We start from the raw sequence: 14,271 nt of genomic DNA, 5'->3' as shown, positions 1-14,271 counted from the left end.
CTTCTCTGGTTTACGTTCTAAATTTTAATCCACCTTGTTTTTACGTATGCTACCCAAAGGACAAAGAATTAAACATGTTAAGCTAGGAGTAACGATCATGTAAGAAATGTAGAATTTTTTTCATGGTATCTTTCCATGAATTTTCTTGGAGATACTAAAAAAAAAAAAAAAAAAAGCATTTTATTAAGTGCTGAATTTTAAGCTTACATTTGGAATGAAAACAGTACTGGAAATAAAATGTCTAAAATGTAAAAAAAAAAAAAAAAAAATCTTTTTTTTTTTTTTTTAAAAAAAGCAGCAGGCTGAGATTTCTAAGATTTGAGGGGAGAATGGTTATTTGTTAAAGCCACAGCAGCCTTCTGAATTGTTGAAGTGTGAAAAGTAGGAGGCTGGGAGGCCTCCAACATCTAAAATGAGCACATTGATTCATTCCACAATGGTCTGGGGATTAAGCAGCCACTTAGGACATTGCATGTTAGCATAACAAACCAATTTTTTAAATAATACATCTATAATACTGCAAGACCAGGTAAATGAATGGTCCTGGCTGAGGTTTTGTTACAACAGTTTTTTAACACTTTGGGCCCTAGAATGTTAATAACATTGTTCAATTTTCATTTCACTTAATTCAGGATAAAATGTTTATACTACTATGAGGTCAAACCCATTAACTTATGTGTTAAGAAAATATACACTGGTGTTAAATTTTGTTTAAAAAAAATGGCGGTAATGTAAACATTCGGATCACAAAAATACGGGCTATATCACATTACCAGCCTTATGAAGAATGCAATAAATGAGTGAGAGTGTATTGTCATAGAGAAGAATTTGTTTTGCTTGACAGCTGAAATCATACAAGTCATATCAAGAACATATTCAGCTGGATGGTGGTCAAAGGGAATCATTAAAATACAGTCAAACTGTCATCCAGCTGCCTGAGACATCCCTGGTATTCCATGTCCCTCGAATTTGTTTAATATTTATTGTCAAGTTGACATTCAGTGCTTTATGCTTTAATATATCACCCACGTCTGGTGTGACTGCAAACAGCAGTAGTACACAAGGAAATCTCTCACTGATTTTTAGAAGTATGACTTCTTCAGATTTTTGCAGGACAGGTTAAAATTACTTCTTTTCCTTTCAGGAAATTCCTCAAACAAAATTGTGGCAGAATGCCGAAATCTCAGTAAGTGTCATATCTTAAAATGGTGTCTGAAAATAATATTCTAACATAGGAATGCATTAAAACCCCTGCACATGCCATAATATACCTGCACATGCCATGTATCATCAAGAAATGACCCAATAAATACAGAAATTATTGCACAGTAGAAAGGCTCCATGGATTCTTAATGGACAAATTCCTGGTGGTTGCTGGGAATGCCAGCAGGGCTTTTTAAAATCCATCCACAAACATTTACTAACGTTCTTATTTCTCAGGTGGCACTAGAAAAAAAACACAAAACAAAAACAAAACAAAACAAAAACACACCAAATCATTCCAAAAACTCTATATTTAGATTTATTCAAAAGATTATCCAGCTAAACTCATCATACTGTCTGATGTTTGTGCTTTACTGCACATAACCTATGCTCGATCTGCCTGCTCAAGTTTGACATTGTTGCTCATCAAGTGTTCACCATGCCACTTCTTCATGTGTTTTTCAAGGGTGCTGTAGACGCTGAAGGGCATGTGGCAGATGTCGCAGCGATACACCTCCTTGCCAAACTGGCCATGGGTCTTCATGTGGCGTGTGAGCTTGCTGCTCTGTGCACAGGCATAGCTGCACAGGTCGCATTTGTATGGCCTCTCGCCCGTGTGGCTGCGCCGATGCACTGTCAGGTTGCTGCAGTTCTTGAACACCTTGCCACAGTACTCACATGTGTCACTCCTACGGCTCTCTTTAGAGCCAGGAGGCCTGCCAGGACCCGGACCTCGGAGATGTGGTGTGCTGCTGCCACTCCGTCCTGACAACACTCCACCTTCCAGCAGCTCCCCAGGGGGTGTAGAAAAGCGCAGACTACCTGTCTCTGAGGAGGAATGCTCAGAGGATGTGGCAAAAGGTGACTGCCGGGAGTCACCAAAGGTCAGAAAGGGCTCCCTGATGTAGTGGCGGGAAGCAGCATAGCCAGCCAACAGCTGAGAGTACACATTTTCAGAAGAAATGAGTGGCAGAGATGGAAGCTCCATGTCCTTCTCTACTTTGATCCTCTTGGCTGAAGAGCCAGAGAGGTTTGGGCTAGAGACAGGTGCAGGCTTATGCTGGAAAAAACCTGACATGGGGTCCTCAGGCCCACTGCCCCTGCCATTAACCATGTGTCGACCTACTGCATCTGTTTCTCTGGCTGAAGAATCTGTGTCTGCCTCTTCCCTTGACCTGCGGCTCAAAGGCAGTCTCAAGTGATTGTCGATGTCATTATATTGGCTTTCCTTCCCACTGTCAATGGAGAGAGGTTTTTCTGTCATCAAAGGCTGGGACTCGTTCTCCCGGTTTCTGCTGAGCTCAGAGTCCATGCTGAGATTAGATGCGGGCCTGCTACTGCCATTCTGTTGCTCTTCTATCTCCTCCTCTTCCTCCTCCTCCTCCTCCTCTTCCTCATCTTCATCATCATTGTCTAGTATTTCCCTGCCTTCTCCACTCTTTTGCTCCTCTCCTGTTGAATCACGCCTCCCCCGATCTGGCGAGCTGCTCAGTGAACCTGACTTCTGTAAGTGGGTCTTCATGTGCCGTTTCAGCTTGCTGGCCTGAGAGCAGGCATGATCGCACAGGTGGCACTTGTAAGGCCTTTCACCAGTGTGACTACGCCGATGTACTATCAGATTGCTCTGAAATTTAAAGGTCTTTCCACAGAACTCACAGGACTTGACCTTGCCTGCATTACCCAATGTTGGTGAAGAGCTGGACCTGGGAGCAACTGGAAGAGGCTGTGTTGGTGTTCCGAGGAATGGCGCTGGCTTGGCACCAGGCTGAAAGAGCGTGGGGCTGAGGAGCCTATGCACAGGGGGCACACGGTTGGGTGAAAGAGGAGGTGTGGGCCCACCATTATTGTTGTTACTGGCCAGCTCACGGAGGCGGCGGGAGAAATCCATGGATGGAGGTTCCATGGGCATTGGTGCCAGGCGCATCACCCGCTCAAAGGCACTGGGATGCTGGGTGAGAATGCCCATCTCCTCTGGGCCCAAACGCTCAAGGTGATGACGTGGCGGTGGAGGTGGACTTACAAATGGTGGTGTAGATGGCAAGCGGGTCTCCATGTATCCAGTAGGCTGAGGTTCTCGCAGAAGAGGTGCTGCCATGCGGAGCAAGTGGAATGGGTTGCTGCTGTCTCCCAGAAAACTGGCAAGAGGTGAGCGAGGCAAGGCATCTGCTCCCAGAGGAGGGGGCAATGCCATACGGGGTGTAAGGGAGCAGCTGGAAGGGTGGTTGTCCAGGTAGATACGGATGCCATGTGTGTTCTGAGCATGCTGCAGCAGGAACCATGCGCTGGTGAAGGTCTGCTTGCATGTAGTGCAGATGTAGCTCGAGGGCTCATCTTTCCCTGGAAGACACAAAGGGTACACGGTGTGAATGAAAGAATAAATATTAGCTCTTAACTCTGCAACACATTCCTAGGAGAGGCTCTGATGACACGCTTTAATAGATTTTCATGACATTCCTGCATCTGTTTGTTTGCAGCAATGGCTTTGGGTATAATCAAAGGGAAGAGTTCTCTATGATGAGGTTCATGGATCATTTCACTTTAAAAATTAAACAAGCAACATGTGAGCGGCATCTCACCGCACTCTGGTGACAGCCATTTTATGAGACAAAATGAAAATTGCATCGCTGTAAGTGGGAGAGCCGAATCGGCTGATACTCTGCCAGGTTATCAGTGGCCTCACGGTGCCTGCTGTTTGCTAAATCCTCAGTTGAGAGGATGTGTCTGTACGTGACTGTGTAAGGATCAAGGGCCGGAGGGTGGAGGGTTGGTGTGTGATCGTCTCCCTGAGACTCCCTAAGGGCTGGAGCCTTATGCAGATGGCAGGTACAGCCTGAAGGCCTCAACGCATTATGCTAATGTTGATGCCAGACAGGCTTTAATATACAGCTCAATTCACACGCACACACAGACACACGCATTTGCAATTTCCATATGGGAATAAGTATGTAGCAAAGGCAGAGGAAAGAGGAGATGAAGAAAAAAACAAAGGAGGTGGTGATCAGTTTCACTCCGACTCATAAAACTGCATTATAGTCACTAGCATATGTATAAAGCTTGAGTGTTTGGAATATGAATGTAGAATGTAGAACACACACACACACACACACAACACACACACACACACATATATATATAATATATAATATATATATCAAGAATACAGGATAATCGTTTGGTAGTGAAAGTGATCTAGAAACCTATTAGTGAGTGAAATATTATATTCAATGGAAAATTGTCGTATTTAATATTACATTATGGATCAGGTTTTCAACTTCAGGCAGAGAAGAAGATAGTGGTTCCTCTATTTTGTATGGTGTGCATGTGTGTGGAGATGCTATGCACTAATGGGGGTGTGATACTGTCTCTACGGCTGACAGGGGCCAAAGGGTGTTATTGGGGCCATGGCCAGGGGCTTGTATGGCATGGCCAGAGTCCCACTGGTGCTACTCTGCTGGAGAAGAGGAGAGAAGTGTGGAGGCCTGATGTCCGTGTTTAGTTTGGCCAGGCTTCACACACATGGCTGACAGGAGGGAGCAGGAAGAGGGGGAGGATTGATACTAAAATATAAACGTGCCTGCTCCTTTCTCTTCTCAGCATGCATGGAACTCAGCCCGGAGCTGAAGTGTGGATCAGAAGTGGACGTAATTGATGTCCCCCCATGAGTTCTAATGACGCCTCGTCAAGATCACACATTCCTCAAGTGACTGCTTAGTGGCGAACTGGATTTTTCTAAATAGAGAGGTGGAAGATAGGAGATGGCAGTGAGACAGACAGGGAGAGTGATAGAGAGGGGGTGTGAGGAGAGGGACTGGAAGAATGTGTGTATGTGTGCAGGTCTCTTTATGAGTGTGCGCCTCTACTCTGCCATAAATGTGCGCTCAAGCTCTGGCAATTTGCATCTTATCACTTCTTACAGAAAGAGCCATATGTTGCCAAAGGAGCGTGTCAGCTAACAGACAGGCAGGCCTAATGACGACCAAAGACAAATTTCATCAACTTTCAAAACAAGCTTGAGAGAGAGAGAGAGAGAGAGAGAGAGAGAGAGAGAGAGAGAGAGAGAATGAGAGAAGCCCATCATGAATAAGTTAAAATATGCTAATGACCCATCAGAGAGCCGTGTCTTGCAACGGCAGCTTGTATGGTGTGATGGTGTGAAATTACCCATCAGCCACCTCAGGATCACAAATCTCCATCTGATCATGGCCCATTGGGTCGCGCCGCATGGCACCGGGCAGGGCTGTGCCACACCGCACTGCTCCAGCCAATAAAAGTGCTCATTAAGGAATCATTGCCACTCGCTCTGTGATTCAATTTGCAGCAATTACGGTGGTCCGTGCTAAAAAAAAAGCTCTCGCCGTGGGCCGTAGAGGTCAACTAGCAGTTAGCAGAGTGCCTTCTCTACTCTCAGGGTGTTCATTGTGAGAGCCTAATGGCCACATTTGCCCCCCCACCCCTCACACTTCCATGAATAATGCAAGGATTACAGGTTAAATGGCCAAGTTGAGTCACGGCTGTGATAAGATATGCCAGGCTGTGCAGCATTTTCATGCTAGCCAAACTGGCGGCGCTAATCATTGAGGAGGGGCTCACTTCCCATCACACTGTGTCTGTGTATATGTGATTAATGATGTGTGTGTATTAGAGGTGGTCCAGCATTAAAGTTCCCCACCGTTGTGGAGATGGTGTTACAAAACCCACACAGCCAATTAAGCCGTCCTTTGAGAGACCTTTTCAGGGTTTAGCTCTCATTTTGAGGCCACTAGCTTGTGTATATTGGTGAAGGAGGGTGTTTGATATTTAATTATCTCTGAAAAAGTTCATAAGCCTCATTTTTTGAGAAAAGGGGATGCTAAGATGATTGCTAGCTCTAACACCAATGCAACACATCAATGCCCATCCATGTTTAGTGATCTGGGTGAGACACTGCCAGTCATAGTGATGAGTGTATGTGTGTGTGTGTGTGTGTGCGTGTGTGTGTGAGTGAGAGTCTGTGTGTTTGTAAGCCTTACGCCTTGCACTTCTGGGAGCTCAGCTTTCAGAATGTGTCACATTCCTAGCAGTGGAGGATGCTACGAAGGTAGATTTGCATAGAGAACAAAGGACGAGGTGATAACGCACCAAGTGTGACACCCCCCCAGCAGGGACCACGCCCCCTCTGAAAACCTGTCACCCACTGTGTGACACCTGGCACGATGCCCACATTAGCATGGCTGTGATCTGCAGCTCCCGGGCGCCCACAGGGCCTCACCTCGCATTGCTGATGTCTTGTTTCAGATGATGGCAGCTAATCAAGAGGCCAGACTGCCATGCAAATCACACACACACACACACACACAAACATGTATGCATGCATGGTGGTGTGGGTCATGCTGCCACTTCAGTGGAAAAGCTGCTTCTGCAGCAGATACACACCAGGATGTCTGTGTATGTATATTTGTGTGCATGTGTGTGGATGGGAAAGAAAGACCTCATAAGAATGTGTTGCTATCTCTCTTGTTACAATACATAGTATAATTAATTTTACAAGTGAGCAGTTTAAAGTCAGGCCTGAATCAGTGTGCTCATGAAATACCACACAGGGGATATATATGTATATATATATATATATATATATATATATATGAAATTTATTTCCTATAGCACACCGGGTATTATGGGTATCTTGTTGCAGCTTGGGGTCTATCATTTCTATGCTAGTCCACTGGGATTATCAGGAAGCACACTACATATTATCTACTATAATATAATTTCAGGCTTGGCTACAATCTTCTATGAACTAGTGTACAATTGTGTTGAGGGTGTTAAGCAGTCGATATCCGCTTAGCAGTCAAGCCTCCGTCTTAGTGTCCAGAAAGCTGTGAGTTCAAATCCGAGGACTTCTAGAGAGAAATTGTTCGGTCTCTGAGCAACAGAATTAAAGAAACACTCCAATATTACAATGGACAAGAAAAGGAGTATAAATGGTTTCTAATGGTTGTTTAAAGGTAGATGCTGAATTTAGCCAATAATTGTTTAAACTCTGGTGATATAACAACAAACCTGACTGTTGCACTGTAACAATAACCACAGGGCCAAATTTACAGCATGACCATGTTTACTTTGAGATGTCAGTGTTAACCAGTTCTATCATCCGTTACCAAACTTCTTTTTTATTCTTTTTTCTTTCTTTGTTATAATGAGCTGCCCCTAGGCATCCATTATATTTGCATTTCAAGTAAACAGGTTTCAGTGCAGGGAAACATCACAAAATTCTTGTCCATTGTAATTGCATGTATGGTACCAATGCTGCGACTCAGGCCTGTCTGGTATACATGGACTAGCACGGCTGTCCAAGAAAAAAAAAACGAAAGGTTAAATTTTCAACCTCAAAATCATCTTATTGAAGCAGACTTATTTGTCACATATTTGTCACATATACATAGCAGCACGGTGAAATGCTTTTCTTTGCAAATCCCAGCTTGCATTGCTGTTAGCAAATGGCTTGCAATAGCACCAATGGGTATAAAAACAGTATACAGTACAGTATGAAGAAAAGGATGGGGTTAATTTGTTTCTAGCCCTGTCTTTACATTCCTGCAGCCCTGATAAGTGACTCCCTAGATTTGCTCTCCATTTGGGTTCATTTATTAACACCTGCTCCACTATTAACACGATATAGCTCAGGTTTAAATTTCTGTGCCTGTATAATTATGAATACGTAAGGCTGTGTACGGGTGCTTTAGTGAAGAATGGAGTAATGTAGAAGTAGCAAAGGAGTGGATGTGATAAATCAGGATCACTCGCTATATGAAATGAATTATAATGTAAATCCAGACAGTCAACTAGATTTTTCAGATTCTCTTGACAGAAAGCGATGAATCACATAATAAAGGAGAATATGTATTAATCCGCTACAGCATCAGTTTTTGTTTATCTTTGTTTTACACACTTTTCTAAATGCATCAAAATAATAATATAAAATAAAATATTGATGTACAACTCTCTATAAAACATGCAGACAATGGATCACAACGCTTCTCGGTACACAAACAGACACACCTCCTGCTTTCAACCAATCAGCATTAGATATACTAACAACACCTTAGGTACACACAACACTCTGTTAGTGTTTTATATATATAGGGGTTAGTGTTTTATATATATGGGGGTTTGCATGTCAGTCCATTGTTGTGCCTCTGCATGTCAGGCTTTCCCATAAACCCCTGCTCTGCACTGGAACACATACGCAAACACGCTTCGACACAGAAGTACAAACCAGCCTTAACATGTCATTAGCAGTGATTAAGGAGCTGTGTGTGAGTCGCTCGCATTCTCCGTTTCTCTGTAACTTTTGTGTTACCCGTTCAATATCATGACCAGATTTCACTGCTTTTAACAGATAATAGGTTAAAAAGCATTCCTTTAACACTGAACTGACAAGTTGTATGCTCTGATTCAGAGCTCTTTGACTCTTTGAGTGTTTCTTCTTCCTAAGTGGAAGAGGCAGCTTTATTAGAAAATGCAGCTAATCTGAAGTGGAACAGTTTGTGTGTGTGTGTGTGTGTGTGTGTGTGTGTGTGTGTGTGTGTGTGTAGCCACTAAGTCATTGTGAATGGTGCACACACATATTTCAGAAGCAGACCGGTTGTGGCTCCACCTGCAGGATGAATGAAATGTAATGTGGCTGCTGTACACACAGACACACACACAGACACACTCACACACACAAAAAATAGTCTTAAGAAATAAGACTGGACATAAAGGCTTCCCTCACCTCATACACACACTCCAACTTGAATCTTGGCTAGATGCCTGCTTTCCAGCAGGTGGTATGTATGTGTGTGTATGTATGTGTGTGTGTGTGTGTGTGTGTGTGTTTGTGTGTGTGTGGGTGGGTGGGGTGTCAGATCAATAAGCCTCAGTAAGCTAGACATTATGCTCTTCTACCACAGGTTAAGACGCACAAGCTGCTAATTGAAAACACATACTGGGTCTGAACGGTGTGCCATCATCAGATAGACATGAGGGGAACAAGAGGAGGACCTTGTGCCAAAGGCAGGAGCAGACAGTGAAAAATAAGTGGAAAGACAACTCTGTCAATAAGAGCTATGACTCCTGGCCTGGCCACAGCAATACAGAGTGCGCTAGCTAAGCTTTTCATGGCATCGCAGCAAGCCTGAATCAAGGTTCGGGCACAAGCCCCAGTATGTGTCGCTATGCTAAGACCCGGCTGGCATGAGCCGCCAATGTCTAAGGGCTCAAGGGGTTTGATGAATGACACTCAAGCTTGTGGTTGAAGGGAGATGCAGACCGCCGTGCGGGGAAGTAAGGGAAAAAAAGCAAGTGAGAGAAACAAGATCAAAGGGAAAGTAAGCTGGGTGCTATGCATCTCGTCAATCTTCTCCTGGATGGGCACCATCTCCCACCCACACATCCACAGGCTTTACGCTTTCTCTCGCTCTCTTTTTCACACAAACGCTAACTGCTCCAACATAAGACTGAAAGAATCAGCTCACAGATCAGGACCAGAGTCCAGGTAGCTCTGACTCCAACATGTTCATCGCAACTATTGGAGGCTCATACGGATCTCTTCAGTTTCACAGCAGGAAGCCATAAGTGTACAAAACAAGTGTGTGTGTGTGTGGACCTCTGCATGTGTGTGAGCAAACTGGCACAAAGAACAGTCCCGTATGGGAAATAATTGCCCTGCCATTTTTTAGGATAACGTACCCCATAATGGTCCCCAGCTGAGTGCAGGCATCTAGACCCATTTAAAGGCCACTGTAAAACTCAGCAGACCTTCAGAGTGCCTTCCAATGCAATCAGGCTTCTATAATCAGAGTGCGTGCATGTGTGTGTGTGTGCATGTGCTATAAAACGGCTCCTCAGATGCCGCCCGGCCCTTATGATGGCAGAAGCCGCCACGCATGCCAACCACCTTACTGCCATGCCTGCTGGCACCGAGCCCTAGAGCTGACCATATTAGAGAGCTGTGTTACGAGTGTGTTTGTGAGTTTTGTGCATGTGCATGTGTAAAACAGGCTTTAGTAAATGGGTAAAGTTCTGCTTTTGTTCACACAATCAGAAAACAAACAGAGACATAGGTTTGAGAAGAGAAGAGAGAAGAAGAGAAGAGAAGAGAAGAGAAGAGAAGAGAAGAGAAGAGAAGAGAAGAGAAGAGAAGAGAAGAGAAGAGAAGAGATAAGAAATTAAACAATAAAACAGTAGAAGAGAATACTTCACTATGCTCACAATCTTGATAATGATAACGATAGGATTATGATACTGTTAAGCTAAACTAACACAAAGCAATCTGGTAGCTCAAAATGCACAAATAGATCATGAGATCATGGCAAATCCTGTCAGTCAAATTTGGACAAAAATGGCCATGTCAACCAGACCAGTCCCCCTGATCCTGGCTGCAGCCGTGGGGGAAATAAACAAGAGGAGATTCGTTTTTCCCTTGGCTGTTATCACCCTGATGCATTTCAATCCCTGGCTCGGTTCCCTACATAGCTTATGGTTAAGGAGGCTCTTTCATCACGGCAGCGCCTGTAGCGCCAGGGCCATGGCTAACTCAGTGAGCACGTCAGGACAAGCCTGTGCTGGCATGAACAAAATCAGATAAGATCAGGGCTTATTTCATTTTGCAGGGGCTCCCACAGAGACAAAAAAGGGTACTTATGGTACCATAGTGTCCATAACGTCTCCAAGTTAAATCTATAACCTATGTACTGTAACGACATGAGATCTTATTAGCATGACACAGCAAAGACAAAATTTTTTCCATCGAGATCTAAAAAAAAGGGCTGTGTTTCAGTGCATATAAGAGTATCAGAGGGTGAGAGTGGAACAGACCAGGACTTTGCCTTAGGCAAAGCTAAACCGGTTTCAATTTACCGAGCGATGTCATACAAAGGCTAAGCCAGGTGAAACTGCCAACGATCAACTCTCCAGCCGTGAGAGAGTACAGTGTAAATGCGCGATTCTCAAGGAGAGGTCTGGATTGTGTTTTGCTGCACAGTGAAAATAGTATCCACAGCAAAGCGGTGGCATATGGCCCAGTCATGGTCAGCATGCGGCATTTATCACATCAAGACAGATCAAAATCAGCGCCAGGGAAAAAGACAGACAGCTTGAGTGAGGGAGGGGAAAATAAGACAACCGTAAAAAAGCATATGAGAACTTCGGTGTTTAAAAGCGGTCGCATTTTTATAATGCCACCCAGAACGCAACGACAATAACGGTGGCGAGCAAAGCCGCTGTAACTGAGCTTACGTTCTGGCTGGTAATGCTCAAGCCGACACCACACTTTACCACTGAATTAAGCTCATGCAATGAGATCTCGCCATCGACGTGAGATGTTGTAATGTCTGCGGAGAAAAACTGTTTGTTTAAAACAGCCGCAGCTTCAGATCTCGCTTACTTCTTTTGCTAAGCAAGTCCTCGGCTTTTGAGGGCTAAGCCTTTAGGGGCCTAAGAAAAAAAAATAGGGAAGGAGTGTTTTCACAAGGAGATCAGTGTGTGTCTCTTTTAACATACAGCACCCTATACTTTCACCTTAATACCTTCCCGAGGGGACGAAAGAGAGCGCGACAGACAGAAAAATGTAAAAAAAATGCGTGAGGGTGTAAAAACCATGCATTTATAATACGCTATGAAAAACAGGAAAACATTGTGATGTGCTCCATCTTAATAGAACATGACCCATATAATCTGGAGGTCCTCTCATAATCAAGGAGCAGGAGAAGAAAAATAATGAGTAAAAGCAGAAAATCACAGGGGCTTAAACATGCTCCAGAAGCAGAGGGTCGCATCTGGGCGTCAGCAGTGCGGTTAGCTCGCAGAGACACGATGAGAACGAGCTGTTGCTGACAGATCCAATGGGACATGATTCCTCACAAGCTGAAAACTATAACCAGAGCAATGATGTTTTTAATAATTATAATAAAAACTTAGTCTCTGTTTTCTAAACTTGTGCCACAGCCAGGCAGCTTCTCACAAAATGTGAGAGAACATTAGGCAAGTCCAGAGAGAGAGAGAGAGGGCTGAAAAGCGAGAGGGACCAAAAGGAAAACATCTGGCGAACACCGTCAGCACATGCTGAAATTTAGCGGCGGCGCTTGCAGCCTAAATTAGTGGCGAGTTTTATTCCCTGCTGTGGTAGGAAAAATATCAAATCGGTTGCCATATGACTACCATAAAGCGGTATGTGGAGCGTTTGATGCCTTCATGTGGGAGACTTTAACTCCTTACAGGGCGGCGAGTGGAAAGCACATGGCGTGTCGCTCTTTTCTGCCGCACTTTAACCGATCCAGCATGGAGCAGGGTCGAAAAACCAATCAGCCGTCCTAGGGGTGGTCTGAGCCAGCCCCGAAAGCCACGCCTCCAATCCCAATCCCATGAGTCCCTGGGGCAATGCAAAACTCCTGGGGATTTCACAAGCCAGACTTATGTGTTTGTATTGTAGGCTTTTTTGTCTGAAACCACAACTCACTACAGCAGGAAAGGTGGATGCTTTTGCCAGAAGTGTGTTCTGTAATGCAACAAAAGTCTTCTTAGGTTCTTACAGGTTCCTAGAGTGTCATAAAAAACCCTCAAAAGTTGTTTACTTAAAACCTAATTATTTATATCTCTAACATTAAGTGAAATACATTTTTGTCGATTGACATCTTTGGTCCAAAGGTAGTTGGGATCTTGACATTTTTCAAAAGGCCAAAACAAAACCTTCAGAAAAGCCTAACTGGAATTAATTATTGCTCCAGTGATGGATAGTTGAACAAAACTACAGATTTGTAAGTACAGATTCGTTAAGATGTTCTCACACGTGTCCCATCTTATAACCTTTTATTGTTTAAGTGTAACAGCTGTAGCTTTGAATCGACATTATAAATGTATGCAATTTATTTGAATTGTTTTCTTCAGCCAATGTCCTTGCCTTGGGTAAAAAAATTTTTTGGGGGTTTTTGGTTATTTTCTCTGTACACGATAACATGTTGAAATTATTATGTGAGCAAACATTACTGATATAGTGAAACGAGATTGGACTTGATGCTGGAGTGTATTTTTTTCACAGAATACACACAACACTTACATAACAGTCACACCAATGCAATGTGATTTTTTTTTAAGCTAGAGAGCTATTATTTTACATAATCTATAAAACTGAATATATTTATAATATAATCTAATAAACATATGGTGCATCATTGGATATTTAACAACATGACAAATACCTATGACAGTGTATTATACTTTATAGCTCTTGTTATTATGCATGTTATTACTTTATTTTCATGGTTAAAATGATGTGTATAACTTCATGACACATATCACTTAACCAAAGAGTCATATTTTGTCTTGTGCAAAATAAGACCTGGTTTATCTTCTTTAATAAAGGAATCACACCAGAGACGTTGACGACTTATTAAAATATATAACTTCACCAGATTTAAATAAATAAATAAATAAATAAATAAAATTACCCTGAATTTCTTCGAAACTTGTGATGTAACATGTTTTACATTGACAAGGCTTATAATGTTAACCATGAAGTGTATAATTCAATTCAATATATTTTTTCAATTATTATGTAATATTTTCAATTTATTTCTATAGCACTTTTAACAGTTCACATTGTCTCAAAGCAGCTTTACAGAACTTAAAAATACAGAATAAAAATTGTAAAGTTTAAAATTAAGTTTTAAAAAATTTAAGTTTATCTCTAATATTTATCCCTAATGATCAAGTCTGAGGTAACAAAGAAAAACTTGAAGACTTGATGACTCGTCCTCATTTTGGTGACACTGGACAGTAAATAATATAAATAAATAATATTTCTTACAACAGTTTGTAGTTGAGTTGAATTAAACAACCTGAGGTACTAACAGGTCAGCGCAATTTCATTCTAAACATTGCTATAAACCGTAATAAATAATCATAACATGTTATGAATGTGCTCATAGGCCTTTATATATGTATGGCCTTCATAGAAAGTGTTATCAATTACTCCAGGGTTTTACCTACAACTAAATGCAATGATGTGAAATGGAGAAGTTTGGACCAAATACTATGATGCGTTATGATATT

General features: G+C 42.7%; 1 protein-coding gene across 1 annotated transcript in view; it reads right to left on the bottom strand.

The window, feature by feature from the left end:
* Positions 1 to 256: 256 nt before the first annotated feature.
* bcl11bb (BCL11 transcription factor B b) overlaps positions 257 to 14,271 on the bottom strand; it is a 29,708-nt gene continuing 15,693 nt past the window's right edge. Inside the window, exon 3 of the mRNA XM_060866249.1 lies at positions 257 to 3,540. Coding sequence (XP_060722232.1) covers positions 1,589 to 3,540 — 1,952 coding nt within the window. The 3' untranslated portion in view covers positions 257 to 1,588. The remainder of the gene's footprint in view (positions 3,541 to 14,271) is intronic.

Source organism: Tachysurus vachellii, chromosome 3 (assembly GCF_030014155.1).
Source record: "Tachysurus vachellii isolate PV-2020 chromosome 3, HZAU_Pvac_v1, whole genome shotgun sequence".
NCBI classification, from domain to species: Eukaryota; Metazoa; Chordata; class Actinopteri; order Siluriformes; family Bagridae; genus Tachysurus; species Tachysurus vachellii.
This window is presented reverse-complemented; position numbering and strand designations above follow the sequence as displayed.